General features: G+C 36.8%; 1 protein-coding gene across 1 annotated transcript in view; it reads left to right on the top strand.

Moving 5' to 3' along the window:
- UGT8 (UDP glycosyltransferase 8) overlaps positions 1-15350 on the top strand; it is a 186339-nt gene extending 170989 nt beyond the window's left edge. The window contains exons 5-6 of the mRNA XM_006872251.1: positions 3076-3295; positions 14613-15350. Of these exons, the coding sequence (XP_006872313.1) occupies positions 3076-3295; positions 14613-14976 (584 nt within the window). The 3' untranslated portion in view covers positions 14977-15350. The remainder of the gene's footprint in view (positions 1-3075; positions 3296-14612) is intronic.
- The last annotated feature ends 8636 nt before the right edge of the window (positions 15351-23986 follow it).

Below are 23986 nucleotides of genomic sequence, written 5' to 3' on the forward strand. Positions count from 1 at the left end.
GACCCAAGCCATGGTATTTTCAATAACCTCATATGCATGTGAAAGTTGGACAGTGAATAAGGAAGACCGTAGAAGAATTGATGCTTTTGTGTTATGGTGTTGGAGGAGAATTTTGAAAGTGCCATGGACTGCCAAAAGAACCAATAGATCTGTTTTGGAAGAAGTGCAGTCAGAGTACACCTTAGAGGCCAAGTTGACCAAACTTCATCTCTCATACTTAGGACATATTGTCAGGAGGGACCAGTCACTGAGGAGGGATATCATGTTGGGTAAGGTTGGGGGGGGGAGGGTCAGAGAAAAAAGAGGAAGACCCCCAACGATATGGATTAGCCAAGTGGCAGCATAGATGGACTCAAGCGTGGCAACAGTGGTGAGGTTGGCCCAGGATCTGGTTTTGTTCTGCTGTGCATAATGTCCCTGTGGGTCGGTACCGACTTGATGGCACAACAAACACAAGAGACTTTTGTGTGGTTATTTTGTTTTTATTGTTGTTTTATGGTGAAACTACAGCATATTCTAGCTACCTGGTAGTCTACACTTAATTATGTTCCCCAAGTCCAGTGCTCCTCTTGGTGCCTCAGAATCTTTTTCAAGGTTGCTGTCCCTTTAAACTCTAGGCATGAGCTTTATTAAGTCCTCTGTTGTTCTTGCATTCCTGGTGTGGCACTGTATAATAAGCTCTGGATTTCTAACTGCATGTCTCAGTTCAAACCTACCACACACACCTCAGAAACCCTCTACAGGGTCCAATTGGACAGCACTTAATAACAACTGCCGTTTTGTTGTAGTGGCCTCTAAACTGTGATCAGACGATTTCTCCAAGATGAGAAGTAGGAATTAAATCAGTGTTCTTTGACCACTGACACACACACATTGCTTTTACCTGTCACTACTGTGTTTGATTCAAAGAAAGGCTTTTGTTGCTTACAAGGTAGTTAAAATCCAGTGTTGGGCGGATCCCTCAGTTGATTCTGGTAGTCTGAGAAATCTTTAGTGAGTAAGAGATAGAGACACTGAGTTACCAATTTGACTCGAGAAAGATGTAGCAAAAATTGGAGCAGAAAAGCTCTGGGACTCCATTGAGAAGGTGTATGCTTACAAACACAATTAACTTTGTACCCAGGTTGTGTATTTGCAGTATTTATTAAAGGATTTATACTTTTGTAAGTCAAAATTCCTTATATTAAGTGCAGTGTGTCCTTTCCTTGTATTACTTATGCAATTCCTTTGTTCCCGTTAATGAAATTTAGGTTGCTCACTAGGAGTTCTGGGTTTTGAAATACCTCATTAATTTTGACAAATTGTCTTCTTTATTCCTCTGACAACTATATGTTGTGTTATGTTTCTTCTCTCACAACTGATTTGTATGTCTGCCCCAACTTGCATGTATACCTGACATGCAATATTGAACTCTAAAATTGTGAAATGTGAATGCTGACATCACTAGATTGTTACAAAGAATCCTTGGGACATTTAAATAAACATAATTTATTTAAATTTTTAAATAAGATTAAAATAAACATAAATCGTCCTGTACTCCAGCCCCACGTTGATAAACATGCACTTATACAAAGCTTGTTTGACTTTAATGTGGATAAATCATTTAGTAACCAGAAGTTAATTGCCTATTTTTTAGTAGGGAGTGCTTGCATATTTGGCTTTTAAGATTTTTTACTTTCATTTTATTATTGGCAACTTAAATTTGTATTGTAACCCAAATGATGTTTGTTTTTGAGAAAAAGTAGTCATATACTACTTGATGCTATTATTTCCACTAAAAATTACTTTTAATTTATATATATATAAAGTAAATAATTATGTAGCACAGTGGTTAAAGCACTTGACTACTCACTGAAAGTTATGCAGCTCATACTTACCGGCTGCTGTGTTGTAGAATGATGTGGCAACCTGCTTCCATGGAGATTACAGTCTTAAAAAAATACTATTGCACAGTTCTGTTAGCACTTAATCATAGGTCAGTTTGAGCCACAATTTCAGCAGTTCAAACTCACCAATCACCCCTCAGACACCCTATACAGGGTCGCTATGAGTCGGAACCGATTCAATGGCACATAGCAACAACAACAGCAGTTCTATTCTGTCCTATAGGATGACTTATTCTGTCCTGTAGGATAGCTATGAGTCATAATTTACTCAATATGTATATCATGTGTAGATGTACATACACACAGACACACACACACAGTGTTTGTACCACTGTAGGATCAGCGGTTCACAAGGTTGGTGGTTTAAAAAGTCAGCAGTTCAAACCCACCAGGTGCTCCTTGGAAACCCTACAGGGTCAATATGAGTCAGAACTGACTTGATGGCACTGAATAACAAATATATATATTTGAAATATTTGCCATTGAGTAGATTTTGACACATTGTAACCCATATGTATAAAAGTAAACTTTTCTCCATAGGGTTTTCCATGGCCAATTTTTCAGAAGTAGATCAACAGGACTTTTTCTTTTTGAATTACCTGTTGATGGATGCAAACTGCCAACCGTTTAGTTAGCAATTGAAGGTTTAATCCTTTTCACTACCCTAGGCCTTTGGTTATGCACATTGCAGCTATGTTTTCCTAAGTTTATAGTCAAAATCAGTGAGATTATGCCTTTGAAAACTGTGTATATGAAATATGCATTTCTATTATAATGACAGTTTTTAAAGAGATTTGGAAGGATTACTTTAAGGGTCACTGTAGGAAAAGCTGGGCTGCTAACACAGTGTCAGCAGTTCAGACCCATCATCAGCTCTTTGGAAACCTAGACTTCCTTACAGGGCACTATGAATTGAAAATGACTCTACAGCACTTAACAACAGCAAAGTAAGAGTAGGAGCCCTGATAGTGTAGTGGGTTACAAGTTGGACTGCTAACCACAAGGTCAGAAACTCAAATCTTCCAGCTGTTCTGCAGGAGAAAAATGAGGCATTTTGCTCCCATAAATATTTATGGTCTTGGAAAACCCTCTACAGAGTCACCATGAGTTTGAACTGACTAGATGGTACACAGCTTCATCAGAGTTATATACAGTATTGTGAATTGTTTCCTTGTTTATCTTTTTTCAGGACACTCAAATATTAAAGCCTTCCTGAGCCATGGTGGTTTGAACAGTATTTTTGAGACTATGTATCATGGTGTACCTGTAGTGGGAATCCCACTCTTTGGAGACCATTATGATACCATGACCCGAGTACAAGCAAAAGGCATGGGAATATTGCTAGAATGGAAGACAGTTACTGAAGGAGAGCTGTATGAATCACTCGTGAAAGTTATTAATAACCCCAGGTAAGCTTTCAACGACTATTAAAGCAGGTAAAGTATTGCATACTGCAGTATATAATAAATAACCAGTAGATTATGATGGCACTTAACAATAACAACAGCAATTACCAATGAAACCAGTTGCTAAAATCTCTTGTAGAGTTTCTGTGTACATGTTTTCTATAATTTGAAAGATAAAAATAACAATTGTTTGGCTTTAGTTAAGTATTAGTCTATTAAAATTTGCCAAATCTAGAAAGAAACTTTACAGGGAATCTATAGTATGTTAGATTTTATGTCCTTTATCTCATTCTATTACTCGTAATAGCCATATACCACTTATTATTATCCACATTATAGAGATCAGGCATTTGAAACATAGCTTAAGTAGGTTTCCGGAAGTTACACAGCTAGTAGAAATTTGAAGCTGGAACAGCCTGATTCCAAAGCATTTTGTACTGTGCAGTAAGCCTGGGTGCTGGGTTTCCCTAGCACTGGGTGTCACTGAAACACTAAGAGCTATTTACTTAGGTGAATGACTAATCAGAACCTTATCTTGTTTTGCTAAATCTTGATACATTCTGAGGTAAGACACTTCACAAGAGTTTTAAAGAGTGAAAAAGGAGGCATGTGTAATTTTATAACAAAGTATCCATTTTCCCATGTTTAGCCTTGATATTTAATTTATCTTGCATTTCAAATGACATTTAAGTTTTACAAGTGAGTTTTTTCTTTTGATACCTGTGTGAATGTTCTAAAACTAAACTAAAAAGCACTGTCCTATTCTAAGGAACAAACAACAATAAGAAAAATCTTTTATATAAAATGATGTAGCATTCATTTCAAAGGATGGATTCAAGCATACTGAAGGCTCATTATGCTGTTTTCTGTGTGGGCTCAGAGGCAGCGTTCATACTCTAGCTCCATAAAGGAGCCAGTGTCTTGATTACAATTCTGGCACTTGGAGCAATATGCTTTATGACCCAGAGTACTTGCATATATCCCTTCCTCGTGTCCTATGGTTTTTCTTTTAAGCCCTAATGATTTGCAAACTATGATGTTTTTGATGAAAAATTATGCATATCATGCAGATTTTGAAAGGAAACTGTAAAATGCAGCCGTAGATTTGGTGGGGGTAACAGTTGCAGACCTACTGAGACTGGGTGAGTTACAGAGAAAAAAGCAATAGACTAAATTATCTTCAGGTTTGGTGTTCTGTGAGGTATGAGCCCTGTCAAATCAGAACAAGGACAGATTATAATCCTAGGCCACATTGCACTTAAATCCCAACTGTACAATCTTGTAGTGATTTCAGAGTATTTTTGACATTGAAAAGATTTATAACATTCTAAAGAGTATGCAGGAGTCCTGGTGTGGGGCTGTGGGCAAATGCTTCAGACTGCAAAGTCGTTTGAACTGTGAGGTGAGTGGTTCAAACTCAACAGCTGCTCCTTGGAAACCCTATACTGGGTCACTATGGGTCAGAAACAACTAGATGGCACTTAACAACAACAACAAAGGGTATGCAAGTGATAGAAATTGCATATAACCTTTGAAATTTTAAAATATTTAACTAAAAGTCTTTCACATTTTCAGTGTAGAATCACATTTTAGTCGATGTAAAATTAAGAATTATTTAGGTATATTTTCTTTACTAAAAATCCTTTTAAAAACAGAGTTATTTAGTTTATCTTTCTTTGCTTCAAATATATATCCATTTTCCTCCTTTGTCATATAATAACTATTGAAAAGGCTAGCTTGATTCACTGATATGTGTCAGACATGTTTTAGTTTAAACCAAGTAATCAATATTGTTTAAAAAAACATTACTTATGTTTTTTACTTATAAAGAAAATCATGAATAAATACACATCTTAATTCTTTTCGTACTAGTCATTTAGATGTACTGAATAGCAGGCTAATGTTTGTTTGTTTAGTGGGAAGGTGAGAAATTATTTTGACTCCAGAAATTCTATTCATTGACAGCAAGTTGTGGAGAAAGATGAGAAATTGATCTTCATTTATTTTGCACTTATCCAATAACCAGTGGTAGCGTAGTGGTTATGAATCGGGCTGCGAGCCACAAGGTCAGCAGTTCGAAACTACCATTAGTTCCACGGGAGAAAGATGAGGCGGTCTGCTCCCGTAAAGATTTACAGCCTCGGAAACCCTGTGTAGGGTAGCTATGAGTCGGAACCGACTCCACGGCACACAACAACAACAACAATCCATTTTTAATGGAAGACACACTTTTGTAAAATGTTATATGTAAGTTAAGTAATTGTTTCCATTAAAGGAGGCCTTACCCAGGAAATCTAGGAATAGTTTGCTGGTGTTGTTGTTGGGTGCTATTGAGTCGATTCTGACTCTTAATGACCCTGTGTTGGGTTTCCAAGGAGCAGCTGGTAAGTTTGAACTGCCCTCTTTGTGATTCACAGTCCAGTGCTGATCCCAAGTTCACTTTCATTGTAACTTCTCTTTTTCTTTTTAACCTTTCTATTTTTACTGGAGACAATTTTGATGTGTAACGCATACTATGCTAAAAGAATAGTGCCACGTAACAGTAACTTTGAGGCCAGTTCCAGAAAAGAAACTATCTCCATTTAAAATAACCTCTGAACTCTGTATTCTATCCATTTCATATTAATTTTAGTATGAATCCATGTTAATGTATGCATATTTTTGTTACTACAGAAGACTCACAAGGGCTGCTAACCTCAAGGTCAGCATTTTGAAACTACCAGCTGTTCCATGGGAGAAAGATGATGCTTTCTGCTCTCATAAAAACTTACAGCCTTGGAAACCCTATACAGAGTTGCTATGAGTTGGAACCAACTCCATGGCATATAACTACCACCATCAACAACAACAACCACTACCACAGAAGACTCATAGAATTTTGGATTGGATAATACACATACTAGTTCACCACCACAGAAGACTCATAGAACTTTGGATTGGATAATACACATACTAGTTCTATTAGTCTGTCCTTAGGTAGGAATAAAGGTATGATTGTTGTTGTTGTTAAGTCTCTTTGAGTCGATTCTGACTCATAGCGATTCTGTATAGGGCTTCCAAGGAGCAACTAGTGTGTTTGAACTGACGACCTACAATGCCACACCAGGACTACGTCTGATTGTTGTTGTTGTTAAGTGCCATTGAGTCGGTTCCGACTCATAGCAACCCTGTGTAGGGTGTGTGATGAGTGGCTGATGGGTTTGAACCACTGACCTTAACAACTCAAATCGACCATGTGGTCCAGTACATTATCATGCAGCTCCACACTAACTAATTAATTCCTTTCTCCATAATGAGATACATGGGGCAGACTGATAAAGATCTTGTTTAAAAAGGAATGATCCAGGAACAAGTGAACTTAATAGGAGTTTCATATGGGTAATCAGTTAATGCAACATTGCAAGATGTCAGATTACCCACAGAAGAAGTCTAATCAGATGTACTCTCTTAAATCGTATACAGTGACATTAAATCACTTTAAAACCAAGATTGTTTTTTCTTCATCCTCCTCCTCATTTGTTAACATGGAAAGTTTGATTTTGTTTTCAAAAATATTTCATTTCGATGTTTTAAAAACTCCATTTTATTCTGTTAAAGTATTTTCTTAGAAAATTGAAAAATAAGTTTTAAATTCACTTTGCCATCAATTAGAAATAAAGATGAATTACAGAATAAGGTAAAGGCAGGCTCTTAATATTTGGATGAGACCTTCTAAAATAAATATTTATTATAAACCAGTAATTTTGTTTTGAGGCTTTCAGAGAAGACGTCTTTTAGAAATTGCATTCTCTCAGCCCATATAACATTACAAAGTCCTGGCGAGGGGCTGTGAGATAAAGCATTGGACCGCAAGGTCGATTTAAACCACAGAGTCAGTGGTTTAAATTCACCAGCTGATCCTTAGAAAACTTATATAGAGCAGCTGTGAGTCAGAATGAGTTGAAGGCACTTAACAATGACATACCGCTATAGAAAGAAACCTGCAAATAATAGCCTCGGCTTGTTCTTTCTCTCAGTCTTAGCGTCCTACTGCAAACTGCTTCTCTAATTGTTCTTCACATACTTGTTAAAACTTAATGTTCATAATTCCACCATACATCTGTCAGGTTGTCACACTGTGGTGGTTTGTGTGTTGCTGTGATGCTGAAAGTAGTGCCACCTGTATTTTAAATACCAGCTGGGTCACACATGGTGGACAGATTTCAACAGAGCTTACAGACTAAAACAGGGTAGGCAGAAGGGAGAGGTGAACCACTTTTGAATGGTTAGTCACTAAAAACCTGAATAGCAATAGAACTTTGTCTGATAATAGTGCCTAAAAATGAGCCCCTCAGGGTGGAAGATACTCAAAATACAGCTGGGGAAGAACTGCCTCCCCAAAGTAGAGTTGACCATAATGGCAAGAATGGGGCAAAGTTTTCAGGTTCTTCATTTGCTGACAGGGCACAACTCAAAATGAGAAGAAACAGCTGAAAATACCAATTAATAATTAGAATGTGGGATATATGAAGTTTAAATTAAAGAAAATTCAAAGTTGTCAAAATGGAACACATAAAGATAAATATCCTAGGCATAAGGGTGCCGAAATGGACAGGGACTCGCCATCTTGATTCAGACAAACAAATGATTTACTATATTGGTAATGATGAAGAGGAATGGCATTGCATTCATCATCAAAACAAACACTTCAAGATCTGTCTTAACATACAGTCCAGTGTGTGACAGGATAATATCCATACTTCTGGTGTGGCGCTGTGCTTTATTGCACCAGATTGCAAAACCATTTGAACTTAAAGGTCGGCGGTTCAAGCTCACCAGCTGCTCCTCGGAAACCCTGTGCAGAGTTGCTGTGGTTCGGAATCAACTTGATGGCATTTAACAACAACAGGAAGATCAGTTCATACAACTATTCAAATTTACCAGCCACTAAGACCAGTGATAATGAGATTGAAGAATTCTATCAACTTCTTCAGGCTAAAATTGATCAAACATGCAGTCAAGATGCATTGATTATTACTGGTGATTAGAATGAAAAGTTGGAAACAAACAGAAAGGATCAGTACTTGGACAATATGATAGAAATGATGCTGAAGATTGCACGACAGAATTTTGCAAGGCCCAAGATTTATTCATTGCAAATGAATAAATCAACAGCATAAAAGGTGACTAAACACATGGACCTCACCAGATGTTATACACAGGAGTCAAATTGACTACATCTGTGGGAAGAGATGGTGAAGAAAGTCAATATCGTCAGCCAAAAAAGACCAAGGGCAGATTGAGGAACAGACCATCAATTGCCCATATGCAAGTTTAAGCTGAAGGTGAAGAAAATTAAAACAAGTTCATTAAAGCCAAAATATGACCTTGAGTATATCCTGTAGATATACTCTGACTTTAGAGATAATTGTAAGAATAGATTTTACACATTGAACACTAACAACCAAAGACCAAAGGAGTTGCAGAATGACTACAAGAATATCATACATTAATAAAGCAAAAGGTCATTAAAAAGACAAAAAAGAAAGAAAATGATAAAGTAGATATCAGAAGAGGTTCTTAAACTTGCTCTTGAGCGTACATAGAGTAGTTAAAGTGACTGGAAGAAGTAAAAGAGCTGAACAGAGCATTTCAAAGGGCAGCTCAAAAAGAAGTATTCTTATAATGAAATGTGCAAAAGTTGGAGTTAGAAAATCCAAAATGGAAGAACACACTCAGCAGTTCTCAAACTGAAAGAAATGAAGAAAAAATTCAAATCTTGGCTTGCAATATTGAAGGATTCTATGGGCAAAATATTGAATGATGTAGGAAGCATCAAAAGAAGGTGAAAGAAATGCACAATCACTGTACCAAAAAGAATTGGTCAGTTCTGAAACATTCAAGAGGCAGTGTATACCAAGAACAGATGGTACTGAAGGAAGAAGTCCAAGCTGTACTGAAGGCATTGACACATAAACAGGACTCCAGGAACTGACAGAATAAAATCTGAAAAGTTTCAACAAAATAATGCAGCATTGGAGGTGCTCACTCATCTCTGCCAAGAAATTTGGAAGAGAGCTACTTTATCAGCCAATTAAAAGAGTTTCATATTGTTCCCATTTCAAAGAAAGGGGCTCTGACTGCGGCAATCAATGAAAATATCAATATCACATTCGAGTGGAATTTTGCTGAAGATAATTCAGAAATGGTTGCAGCAGTTCATCAATAAGGAGCTGTCAGAAATTCAAGCCAGTTTCAGAAGAGAATGTGGAACTAGGGACACCACAGCTGATATCAGATGGATCTTGGCTGAAAGCAGAGAATATCAGAAAGATGTTTACTTGCAATTTATTAGCTATGCAAAGACATTCTACTCTGTGTATCCTCACAAACTGAGGATGACACAACTAAAAATAGGTATTCCAGAATACTGAATTGTGCCCATGAGGAACCTGTACTTAGACCAAGATCAGAACATGGCAATAGTAGTAAGTTTAAAATCAGGATAGTGGTGTGTGTCATTCTTTCACCATACTTACTCAGTCTTAATACTGAGCAAATAATTTGAAAAGATGTATTATGTGAAGAAAGTGACATTATTATTGCAGGAAGACTCATTACCAACCTGAGATGTGCAGATGACACAACCTTGTTTGCTGGAAATGAAGAGGACTTGAAATACTTATTGATTGATAAAGATATACTGGATTACACGTCAGTATAAAGAAAACAAAAACCCTCACTGTGGGACCAAAAAATAACATCATGATAAGCAAAGAAAACATTGAAATTGTCAAAGATTTCATCTTGTTTGGATCCACAATCAACACTCATAGAAGCAGCAGTCATGAAATCAAACAAGCTATTGCATTAGGCAAATCTTCAGCAAAAGACCTCTTTAAGGTGTTGAAGAGCAAAGATATAAGTTCGAGGACTAAGGTGCACCTGACCCAAACCATGGTATTTTTAGTAGCCTTATATGCATGTGAAAATTGGACAGTGAATAAGGAATACCATAGAAGAATTGATGAATTTGAGTTACAATATTGGCGAAGTTTATTGAAAGTTGCATGGACTGCCAGAAGAATAAGTACATTGGTCTTAGAAAAGTACAGCAAATGTTCCTTAGCAGCAAGGATGGCGAGACTTTGTCTCTTGTTCTTTGGACATGTCATCTGGAGGAACTGGTGTCTGAAGGAGAACATCATACTTAGTAAAATGGAGAGATCTTAAAACAGGAATGTTGACATGGTGGTATGGCAGAGCAGTAGATTCAAATAAAACAACAATTGTGAGGATGGCACAGGACTGGACTGTGTTTCATTCTCTTGTGCAGAGGGTTGCTATGAGTTGGAACCAACCCAATGCCATTTAACAATGTTCAGAATTAGAGATCACTCACAAAAACAGTCACCTAATTAGTTCATAAAATTTTTAGTAGACTTTTAATTAGGCACTGCTCTTCCAGAAACTTCAGCCTCATGTTTCTAGCTACTTCTGAAATCTCTTCTTTCTTTACACTCCAAACTGTAATTGTTTGTTTAAGCCTACTCCAAGTTCTGTTTCCTTAACCTGTTAAATTTTCTACAATTGTGTGTCATGGAAATGAAGTTGGAATCATTACCTCTGACTTCTTCCTTCTCTGTCTTTTCACCTTGACTTTTAACAAGTGCTGCAATTCCCCCATCTGTCTAACTGACTCAACGGCCCTTAACAACAATTTTGGCAGTACTTTTTCAGTCATTAGGGAAGTCTTTTGTATGGTCATCTCAGCATCAATTTCTTTTCTTTAACCCTGTCCCCAAGGCTCTGGTTTAATAAGTCTCTCTCTCTGATCTATTAGCTTCTTGCTTTTAAGAACCAATCTTATCATACAGGATACCCATGATTGGGCTATCTTGTCCTCCCAATCTATCAACCAAACACTTCTCATACCTTACACTCTTTCTAGATGAAGAACTAGAACTGCATATCCTTGCTCATCTACATTATGTTTCAGTTCACCCATGTCCCATATCCTACCAAGTTTTCACATGTCCAAACTTTTCTTCCTCTATACGGCATGGCTCAACACATCTTCCACATAGAAATGTATTTATTTTCTTTGAATGTTTCTCTTACTCTTCTGTGGCAATTTTTATATTTAATTGGGTATTAGATTTGCTTTGAAGTAACCTAAACTTGTTACACACTATAAACACCCTATAAGTTGTGTTATTTCTGGATTCATAGTTGTGAGTTTCACAGTATCTGTCCCACAGTCAGTCCTGAGACCAGTGGTATTTGTGGGTAAAAAATTTATAAATTTGTGGGTAAAAAAATTAATAAATTTAATGACAGTGGTTATTTTTAACTCTTTACTCTGGGAGTCCTGATGTGCCTCTGTGAGCTAATACATCATGCAAGGTCGGTGGTTCAAGCTCACCAGCTGCTCCCTGGAAACCCTATACAGTATCACTATGGGTTGGATTCAACTTGACAATACTTAACAACAACAACTCTATAAGGCATGTCTAAAGATGAAAAATAAAACTTACCTTCAAGTTGGCACTATTTATGATAGATAGACTTAGACTCATATACATAGTTTCATCTCTTAAATTACCTTCCATTTGACCGATTCAACTTAGTTATTTTCTGATTTCCATAACTCTCTATTGTTTCCACACTCTTACTGATATATATACTCTATTTTGCATTTCCAAACTACTTGCCTACCCTAGGTTAGATTGGCTTATGAGCTTAGCAAGAGTCATTTGTGTTTATTCTCCAGTCTTTTGATCCTTCTTATTATTATGATAATATAATTTAACTCAATATTACATAAACTGATGAAATTATGAGTTTTGCAAGAACTGTGTTTTTGAAAATTAATTTGCTTGAAAAGATGTGATACAGGTATTTTGCTAAAGGTAATACAGAAATGGCTACAATCATGCATTGACAGAAAACTTTCAGAGGTTCAAGCTGTACGCTGAACAAATAATCTGAGAAGCTGGGTTCTATAAATAAAAACGTGGCATCAGGATTGGAGGAAGACTCATTAACAACCTACGATATGCAGATGATACAACCTTGCTTGCTGAAAGTGAAGAGGACCTAAAACATTTACTGATGAAGATCAAAGAGCACAGCCTTCGGTATGGATTACATCTCAATGTCATGAAAACAAAAATCCTCACCACTGGACCAATAAACAACCCAGTTTCTCAGATTATTTGCTCAGCATACAGGTTGAGTAAGTATGGTGAAAGAATACAACCTTGTCTCACACCTTTCTGAATTTTAAAACATTCAGTGTTCCCATGTTCTGTTCGAACAACTGCCTCTTGGTCCAGGTACACAAGTAAGTGTTCCAGAATACTCATACTTCGCAATGTTGTCCATAGCTTGTCATGATCCACACAATCGAAAGCCTTTGCATAGTCAATAAAGCACAGGTAAACATCTTTCTGATATTCTCTGCCTTCAGTCAAGATCCATCAGACATCAGCAATGATGTCCATTGTTCCACGGCCTCTTCTAAATCCAGCTTGAACCTCTGAAAGTTCTCTGTCAATGTATGATTGTAGCCGTTTCTGTATTACCTTTAGCAAAACTTTACTCGCATGGGATATCAAAGAGATTGTCTGATGATTTCTGCATCCTGTTGGGTCACCTCTCTTTGGAATGGGCACAAATATGGATCTCTTCCAATCAGTTGGCCACATAGTTGTCTTCCAAATTTCTTGGTAGAGATGAGTGAGTGCCTCCTGTACTGCCTCACTTTCTTGAAAGATTTCAGTTTTTATACCAGCAATTCCTGGTGCCTTATTCTTTGCCAGTTCCTTCAGTGCACCTTGGACTTCCTCCCTCAGTATAGAATATTATAGGTGTAGTTTATTCAAGAAAGAAGATCCATGCTAAGTCTCAGTGCAAAGCCCAGTCAGGAATCTCTGCTCAAAGGGGCTTTAGCCATGTGTCAAAGAATTTTACCAAATGTACAGTTGTATATTTTAAATTGAAATGAAATTTTTACATTATGTCACTTTTTATGATTTTCCATTTTAACTTTTTTTAATGAACTATTTAAGAGGTTTTATTCTTTATACAGTGAAGCCTGAGAGAGCCTGATCGTGGTGGGACTGCATTGTTTTTCTGGGTCTCACAGGTTTTCCGTCTTTACCATTTTTCTCTCACTCATTTTAGTGGAAAATATTTGAGTTTTCCTTTTCTGCCAGTTTTCCAACTTACAGAGGTTCCAGCTTTCACGGGTTTTACTGTACATACATACATACATATGCCCATACATAGACATTTGCTGCATATAATGTAATATGTGGTTTAATAGCTAGTGGTGTTCCTCAAAAGTTTTCATCTTTTCAATAAATACAGTAACTTGACACTATCCCTTGTTGTTATTTTAAATTAAAACAAAATTAAATATCATTACTTCAAAGAAATCAAAGTGATGGACCAGAGTTCTGTCCTCCCCTCCCCCCCCCATTTCACCCTCCTTTGTTGTTGTTAAGTGCCGTTGAGTCATTTCTGACCCACAACAACCCTCTTTAGGGTTTTTGAGGATCGTCTGGTGAATTTGATCCTACAACCTTATGGTTCAAACAGACTTTTCAGTCCAGTGTATTATCCCACAGTACCACACCAGGACTCCACCCTCCACCCTCCTTTGGTGGTGGTGGGCCGTGTAGCCAATTCAAACTCATAGCAATCCTTCATAGGGTTTCCGAGGTTGTAAATCTTTACAGGAGCAGAAAGCTTCATCTTTCTCCCACAGAACCATTTTAAAATCTAAAAAATCCTCTCTCCTTCCTGGGTGAAACTCTAATTAGTAGAAACTCTAATATGTAAAAGCATATGGAATAAAGGAGACTAGGCATGAGTAAGTGATATGTTGTAGTGTGGAAAAGCATGGAGTCAGAAAAACTTGAATCTGAAATTCTGACTATCAATTTTGTGATAGCAGTCTAGTTACCAAGTCTCTGATTTTCGTTTTCCTCACCTTTTGTATGTGTTCGCATAAGATATCAGGCTAAAAGGACTATGCATATGTGATATACTTAATAAAGAATAATTATTTTCCTTATTTTTAAATTGGGAGAGTCATATACCTTGTTATATGTATGTGTGTGTGTGTGTATATATATATATATAATCCTGGTGTGATGCTTTAATTTAAGCACTTGACCACAAGGTGGTTGGTTTGAACCACATAGTTGGTGATATAAACTCACCAGCCGCTCCTCAGAAACGCTATATAGAATTGCTCTAAGTTGAGAGTGACTCCACAGCACTTAACAACAACATATGTATGATCAGTAAGTGTTTTGTCTTTACTCCATAGCTACCGTCAGAGGGCCAAGAAGCTGTCAGAAATTCACAAGGATCAACCTGGTCACCCTGTCAATCGGACTATCTATTGGATAGATTACATACTTCGTCACAATGGAGCCCATCACCTACGTGCCGCTGTATATCAAATCTCTTTCTGTCAGTATTTTTTACTGGATATTGCCTTTGTACTTTTGCTTGGTGCTGCCATGTTTTACTTCCTCTTGTCCTTGGTGACAAAATTTATCTACAGAAAAATCAGAAGTCTCTGGTGTAGTAATAAACATAGCACAGTTAATGGACATTACCACAATGGAATCCTCAATGGCAAGTACAAAAGAAATGGCCATATTAAGCATGAAAAGAAGGTAAAATGAGCCAACAAGTCCAAGTGACATGTAACAAATCTGTTCAGTCATAGATTTTTTTATCACCGTAATTTAGTCTTAACAGCTACTAAAAGTAATATGTCAGTAAACAATTCTAACACTCCCTTACCAGATCTTACTAATTAAATTTTGTAGAATTAAGACTGCTGTAAAAAGCACAAACCTAAAATGCAAAAATGTCTTTTATCTAAGTACTGATGCAAAGAGTTGTGGCACTGAACATTTAAGAAGCCTTAATTATTTAAAACAATTAAGTGACTGTGTTACACCTTAGTTTTAAATCTTGATATGCGTGTGTCCCAGATAAGGATAGGTTTCTTTTGTCTTAAGATTTATGTGTGTGTATGTCTGTGTGTGTGTGTCCTAATTAAGAGAATTCCAGCTGACAACTTGTTACATTTGTTGATGGTACAACACAGTCAAGAATGAAGTAGAAAGATAGGATTCAAAATGTTTTTCTTCTAGCATTTAATATGTTTGAACTCAGAACTGTACCATGAAAGAACATTTTCCCTCAAAGCTGAATGCGTGGAAGAAAATGAAAAGATCAACAGTGAGGTTTTTTGTACTTTTTGTTTTGTTTTATATGCTTTTTTTAAAAAAGAATTTTCCTTTTTCCTACAGGCTAGAGGTATTTCTGAGGGTGGAGGTAGCCCAGGCAATTAAGTAAATGTATAAATTGGTTGTCACATCTCACTTGTTTTCCATTTACCAATAATTTTCCTCTGGAAGAATTTTATAGCATTTTTTTTCCGTTCCATTGAGTAACATTATGTTAAATGCATAATGTAAACAAAGCAACAAAGCTCTATTTTGTGAAGTACAATTGTATTGATTGTACGGCATTGTTAAATAGGACCATTGTCTATTGTTTATGCAGTTGTTTGATGACTTTTCTATAACATGATTTTTTGAATGTTCAAGTGTTGTATCTCCAAAGTTTTATTTGAAAAAAAATCTTTATCATCCCTTTCATTGTCTGGGCCATACAATCTAAATGACATAGTTGCCAACATTTAATTTTTTAAATGGAACATTTACCATTCTCTATATAGGTACCTACCTGCTGTGTCTTGAGAGGTTTGAGATCTTGTTAACAGACCAAATTTTAATGATATACAGAAGTGACAGGAAAAGGATACTAGTTGTATGTGAAATTAAGTTTCTATTTCCCTCCTCACTCTTTCAACCCCACTTCAGCGCCTTTTACAGTCATTGTGGCTGGCAATAGAATAGTGAAAATATTCATTTGAGAATAAGTATGGCAAGACATAGATATCGTAAAATCAGAATACCCTTTCTGAACCATTCACAAGTTAGCAACCGTGAGCTTATTCCATGCTATTCTGTTTACTTAGCAGGTACACTACACATGTTGATTGTATGTTTTATTTATTCGTGTTTTTGAAGTCCCAGATCTGACAGCTAACTGTAGAAAAGTACACCATTTACTGAATGCCGTTCACTAACATGATAAGAGTTGTGAAAATTCTAGAATTCTGTAAATCCTTGTCATACACAGTGACGTACAACTTCGTTACAATCCCACCAGGAGCCACTTTCCTGCACTTAAAAATAATGTCACAAGTAGTTTTCTAATGCACAATGCAGACAAATGTACTGCTCTCTGAATACTTGAAGAAATGGTATTATTCATATAAGCCTATTAATTGTACCTTTTCACAATCCTATCACAATGTTGCATTAAATGGGGAAGAGACACAGGCAATGAGTGGTGGGAAGATAACAGGACTTGGAGTGTATGAATGAGTTGATTTTTCGTTTTGGAATTGGATGAAGTTGACAATAAGCATTGACTGGATGATTAAGCATAAATTAGTCTCCACTGTGATGAAAACTTAATAAACATAATTTAAAATAGAGAAATGTTGTTGGAATAAAATTTTTACTCAGATTTTGTTTCACAGTATTATGTATATTCATTGTAAACATATTCCTAAGACGGGTCTTCAAACTTTTATATGTGTATATGAGTGTGAAAACTGTATAACGTGGGGATTTTTTTAATCATTATTAGATGGAGGAAATTACTGTACATCAACATGGATATTAAAACTGCCCCAGGAGAACATCAAGTAGAGGCATCTACTGATAACTATTTTTTTTTTTTTCTAGTAGGTTTATTGTTAACTGATATTGATAGAGTGGTTTTAGTTTTTCACACTTGGGTTAGATTCTCTAATAAAGTAAAAGTTTCAAGAAAGTCTTCTCTAAGAAAGTTTTTGTTTATTTGTTTATTTTTTTTAGAACGAGCTTCTACAAATATGATTATAGCTGACCCTCAACATGTCAAACACAATTGAAAATTTTGACATCAATCTACTTTTCCTATAGAACAATAACTTAGAAATACCCCTCCAAATACACACTAGAAGCAGGATTTGGACATCCAGGGTTAGAGGGACTAGTGTTTGGAAGGAAGCAATGGTTGATGATCTTTCAGAAGTTGAAGAACGCTCATGCTCCCAGAATATTACATTGATCATCATCTGAAAGGTCTCTTGCAGTGGTTAACAAATTAGACTTGGGGATACTATTCTTTTTTTATTTTTTTATTGTTTTATTGTGAATTATGTGATAGTTTACATGGGAGAACATTAGCTTTACATTAACCCTATAGTATATCATTTCATTGCCATGGTTACAATCCCCTCCATGCATTATCAACCAACCAAAGGGTATACACTACAAGCCTGCCCCCTGGTTGTCAGCACACAACATCTCTCCTTCTCTGGGTCTAAAGTTCTCAGCCACACCATCTCTCTACAGCATCTTCTCTGCCTCCATCTCTGGCATCACTGCTTCTCTTGGTAGGGTCCTGCTCTCCACTCTTCTCCCTTGATGGTCCCAGGGACCTCCGCTCCTAGACTGCAAAGTCAATCACTCCCCTCCTTTTGCTACAAAATGTCTACCTTTACATTTTGAACCTTCACAATCAGTCCTGATAGCAATTATTCACTATTGTACACAAGAGACCTATCCACATCTCCTTTCATCAGCCCCTCTCAGACAGATTGGATATTACTCAGTGGAGATTTTACCTTCCTCCATGCCTTTTGGATCTAGGGTTCCTCTTGAAAGCTTGTAAGCCAGTCACTTCTTGCCTTTGTAGCCTCCACCCCCCATTTTAGGTAGCCAATGTTCAGGTTGCCCATCCCTGTCTACTGTATATGGAGCGGGTGGGAATGATCCTTGCTCTAATGATTTGTTCCCTCTTTTGAACTACTGCATCCATAGGTGTAGGTCAAGTTCATCAAATTGTATCAGATTACTCTTTTTTTCCTCTTCTTTCTTCTGGTTGAGCTCTGATCATCCAGTCACTGAAGCCAGGGCAAGTGGGTATTATCTGCAAGTGTGGTGTTCTTATGCATATGCCCTCTCTTCTTATCAGCTGGATGCTTCACTCTCCACTCTAGTCCTCTGTGGCTATGCCTCTGACTCTGGGCCCAAGAGGGGGATACTATTCTTAAAGCATAACCTCTAAACTTGATCCAACTGTGTATTAACCACCCCACCTCTGGATTCTGATACATAACACCCACAATCCAAGTCTACTGCACTGCAATCTCAGGGATTCTGATGGGAAAACCATAATCATGTACTCTGGTGTCTGCCCTTGCCTTCCTTCAACCCTGATGGTAACCACTGCTGTCAAAGCACAACACAAATCCAGTGTGTCATCTTAGTGGCTTCTACCAATTCCTTCTTCCACCAAGACTACAAGAATATATGCATTCTGATGAGCTGATGGACTCTGGTACCCTGCCTCAATGCCTTGTTTCTAACTCTACATTGCAATTAAGCCTATTAGACATTTTAAACATGCAAATGAAAATTAGCACCTTTTGGACCATTTTATTTGCAAATGGTAAGTACTATAGAGAAACCAGGGAAGCATACTTATCTGCCACAACCGCTATGGACGGCACTCGTCTAATATCAGTGAATATTTACCTCCTATCGGCATCAACTCAATATTTGGATAACAGCTAGATGCCAGGAGGATTTGCAGATGATAAGGAAAATGTCCTTTAGGAGCATGCGATATAGTAGAGATACAGACAAATAAGTAACTATAATGCAAAAAATAAATGGTGAGGCTTATAGCAGTTATATGATACATATAGGTTCTTTGGGAGAACCCAGGAAGCAGGAATAGTCTTGTCAGAGAAACCATCATGTGCACCAAAAAGAACTCCATCTTACTACCATTTTTGTCATTTTAAATACAACTTTGATAGGATTACTTCCTTCATATGTGGGTTAAGGCAGTGGCTTATGATATTTCATGAATTTTTTTTTTAAGTTAAGAGGGTCACATTTTGAACTCAATCTGTGGTTATCAGAAAGTCCTAAATTTGAAGACTGGCTTTAACACTTACTGGTCTCTCTTTTTTGAGTTTCTTATTTGTATAATGACATTTACCTCGTAGGAGTCCCTGGGTGCTGTAAATGTTTAGTGGACTATAATGTGCTCCGCTGCTAACTGAAAAGATTGGAGGTTCAATTCCACCTAGAGGTGCCTTGGGGGAAAAACCTGGCAATCTATTTCTGAAAAATCAGCCATCGAAAACCCTACGTACCGTACTCTACTTTGACATTCATGGAGTTGCCATGAATTGAAATTGACTTGATGGCAATTACTTGATTATGTCACAGGATTGGGAAGTGCAATGTGTGTGTATGTTGTATAAGGGAGCTTAAGATGTTCATGAAAAAAAAAAAATCCATTATCTTTCATTTCCATTTTTCCATGAACTTGTTACAAAAAGCCTCTATATGAGTATATGTGTGTGTATGCATGCATTGTGTTTAAATAAACCACTTAGCATTAGCACAGAGCAAGCACTCAAATGTGTGACATTAGTATAGTCCTAGATATACTGACTAGACTAACTCCTTTCATATTATTATTGTACATTGTGATTTGTGTTCTTGAGCACTGTATACAATTTTGTTGTTGTTCATTCCTTTAGCAACTATTTCTTAAATCTTTTATTTGCCTGGTACTGTCTTAGGTGCCAGTGTTGTACTGGGCTGTAATAGTTATTTCTTGTCTTCTGTCTTCAAAGCTCAGCTGCTCACCAAATCCCAAAGTGTAGCTGAAATTGAATGTGTTAACTTAAAAAATAAAAGAACCAAAGTAATTTGGCAAACAGCTTCAAGGGTAATTCAGTGATCTGTTTTATTATTGAAGTATAATTAATTCATTTGTCATTCTTGCTTCTAAATAATTCAACTATTTGTAAGTATAAAATCACATTAGAGAAGGCTTATTTGCAATTGGTATAATCTAAAACCATTTGAAATAGAAACCTTTTAAATTTGATCTTACTAAGTGTGAGAATTATATGAACTCTATTAGTAAACTTCTCCAAAATATGCCTCTGAGCACTTTTTTTTTTTTAATTTTTCATGCACTTCTGAGACAGTGAGGATTTTAGCCTGATTTTGAAGTATTTCTTGCAATGATACTAATGATATTTTGACAGATAATAATAACATTGTTGCATACAATTTTAGCTAGAAATACCTTTAAAATCCACATGATTAAGATATTCATATTGTATTTTTTCTATAAATTGTGTAGAATTCCACAAGTTCCAAGTCCTAGTTCTTGACTGAATTGCTGAGTTGCAGATGGTGCAGGGCGAAGTGTATAGATGGTAATACTCTTAGTTTTCCAAAAATGACAATGAAAAGGAGCACACTAATTTCACACACTTTTTTTCTGGGCAATTTAACCGTGATTTAAAAGAAAATATATTTTGTAGTCTGTAAGATTGCCAACAAATAGGTCACTGTTGTTAAGTGCCACTGAGTTAGTTCCAATTCCTAAAGACCCTGTATAGGGTTTTCAAGGAGTGTCTGGTACATTTGAACCAAAGACCTTGCAGTTAGCAGTCCAGTGCTTATACTATATCATCACATCAGGCCACTGGCATAACAAAATCACAATTTTTTTTTTTTCAACAGAGTAATACATAATCAGAGTATATGCCACAAAATCAGAACTGCATATAAAATCGTGCAGGTAGCAATGATGTTATATTTCTAGATGATTTTGATGCATTTTGTTCACAAATCAAAGGAACCAGCAATTAGAAAGTAGGCATCTAGGAAATCCTAAGGCTATAATATCATGAAATCATCAATTTGCTCATAATTCTAGTTCTCTAAATATAGCAGACAATTTAATTTATAAATAAGAAAATAGTGCTAGATTGCTTTAAAAGGCTAGTATAAACAATTATGTTCACCAAAAGAAAAAGAAATGTTAATGATATATATCAGGTAGGAGAAATAAATTAATATTCTTTCACATACATGTTGTTATTGAGTGCTATCAAGTCAGTTCCAACTCATAGTGACCCTTACATATACATATATGTATATATAAAATAATCTAGACTTCAAAGAATTAATTAACCATCATGGCCTTTTAAATTGGGGGTAAGTGTTCAGAGTTGCAGCATTATGAATTTATTTAAGTCTATTTCATAAAACAGAAACTTCATTTTATAAAACTGAAGTAAGTTCAAAGAAGCTAGCAAATTTTAGCAACTACATCAAGCATACCACAGTAACATTGGTAAATTAACATATTGGTAAATAGGAATAAATTTTTATAAAGCAAAATTCAGCCTTTTCATGTATTCTTCTTTCTTGTACTTCCATCTTGTTATTCATTCTAGAAAAGATATTTAAATGGTTAGATCTTGTGAATAATATTGAAAGTATAGCTCTAGTTCTTAGCTTACCTGCCAACAACAAGTATCAATCACCTTAATCTTGGCCCCACTGAACAAACCCTGCTGAATTCAGTTTACCAATGTCACCGACTTCCTAGGGAAATGTTTGACTTCTCTGTTGGACTTCTGCCCCTCTGGAATTTTATCGTCATAGATTTGTAATATGACATTGTTTTATAAATATTGCTGTTGCTATGTGCCATCAAGTTGATTCTGACATGTAGCGACTGCATAGGGATCCCTAGGAGTAGCTTGAACTGCCGATCTTGCGTTTCATGCTGACTTTGCAGTCCAGCACATTAATCCACAGCACCACACCAGGACTCCTTTTTATAAATATAACAAAAATAAAACTACAGCGAATGGAGAACTATTCTCTCCCAAATTAAATTTTCTCTAAATTATTAAGTGATTGGGCCACTCTTGCCATTAAAAAAGAAAAGAAAACAAAATCCTTTTTCTCTAAATGTCTATGGTTCTCAGTTCTTAATTAGTGCAGTCTGATTCTCAGCTGGCTTTTAGAGACAGTATTGATCCTTTCTGCTCCCTGGTTATGTCTTAGCATATGGTTTCTTTGAATAACTGCTGGAAAACAAAACAGGTTTCTCCAAAGAAGATGGATTGTAGATAATAAGTCTATCCAGATGTTCTTTTCACTATATAATAATACGTGGACATGGTACCCCACTCAGACTATAGTGATGGAGGAGTATGAGTTCAGTAACAATCAGTTTAATGTTTAATACCAAGAGCTCTGGTAGCATAGTGGTTATGAGCCGGACTGCCAACCTCAGGGTCAGCAGTTCAAAACTACCAGCTGTTCTTTGGGAGAAAGATGAGGCGTTCTGCTCCTGTAAAGATTTACAGCCTCGGAAACCCTGTACAGGGTCACTATGAGTCAGAACCGACTTCACGGTAATTAACAACAGTTTAATATTTTACTAAACAATACTTTGTAGGTAAGTGTTACAATGTACAAAATACTTCTGTATACTTACTTGTCATTCAGTTATCACAACAGCCCCATGAGATGTACATGATGGATATTATTATCCCCATTTTATGGTGTAGAAAATTGAGGCTCAGAGGTGAAGGAACTAGACCAAGATTTCACAGCTATTTGTCAAAAAGCCAGCATTCAACCCAAATCTGTGCTATTTCATTCTCATTTTCTTTCCTTTTTCAGGCACAAAGAATATAAACAAAGTTTTCCACTTCCTTTATTTTCCCCAAATTATATTCTCATTTTACCAAAACATACACAACTATGACTGTCCAAACAGGAAAAGGAACAACCTATCTAGTTATTATAGTTCAATGTGGTGGTGGGATGGGGTGGAGGGATGTGTCTTTGATGATGCTCCTGATTTCTTAAAATCTGTAATTTAACCAAAACTTCTCACCCTCCGTGTTGAGTTGCGCTTTCTACAGGATTCACTATTGCTTGTAGGTCACAGTTAAGGGGTTTTACCTCCAAAGTATGCTCTATGTTATACTTCTCATCCTCTTTCACATTTTGCCAGTGCTCTGTGCCTTTCCACCCTTGCCTTTTCATGAAGAAAATTCAATATTTCTCTCTGTTTCCTAGGATTGCCCCAGCTTTCTGGACCCACTTGGCTCTCTCATCTTGAGAGTAACTGTAAGGATATCATCTTGTTGTTAGGTGACTGTTGTTTCTAAAGGTCTCCATTCCAACTTTGCCACTGGGTGGGATATTTGACTAGGTTCATCCCACTAGTCAGGCCCTCCACACAGGCAGCTGTGCAGCTGTCTGATAGCTATTCTGACCCAAAGGACTAAGATCCCTGAGAGTCCGTGTCACTTGGCTCCCTTTCCACACCCAAAGATGTACAACCTAGTCTCATCTCTCTTTCTGAATTGGGAGGCATATGGTATACTAAACCCAATGTCCCCTCCAGGAGATTTCCCACAAGCCACATGCTGCTAGGTTCATCAACTGGGGCTCTGGCATTTGAGTGGGAAGATCTCTAGAAAGAGTCATGGCATAGCCCTGTTGCTTTTCTAGATGATCATTAATTTCACAGACGTTTATTAAGTACCTACTCTGTACCAGCACTCTGCTAGCTCTCAGGACACAGCAGCGAAGCAGACAGACACAGCCCCTTGTGGAGCACACACCTCGGCCTGTTCTAGAAACACCAAAAAACGTGAACATTTGACAAGTTTGTGTGTCATCCTTTCGCAGAGGCCATGCTAATCTCTGT

The sequence above is a fragment of the Chrysochloris asiatica genome, unplaced genomic scaffold (assembly GCF_000296735.1).
Source record: "Chrysochloris asiatica unplaced genomic scaffold, ChrAsi1.0 scaffold00188, whole genome shotgun sequence".
NCBI lineage: Eukaryota > Metazoa > Chordata > Mammalia > Afrosoricida > Chrysochloridae > Chrysochloris > Chrysochloris asiatica.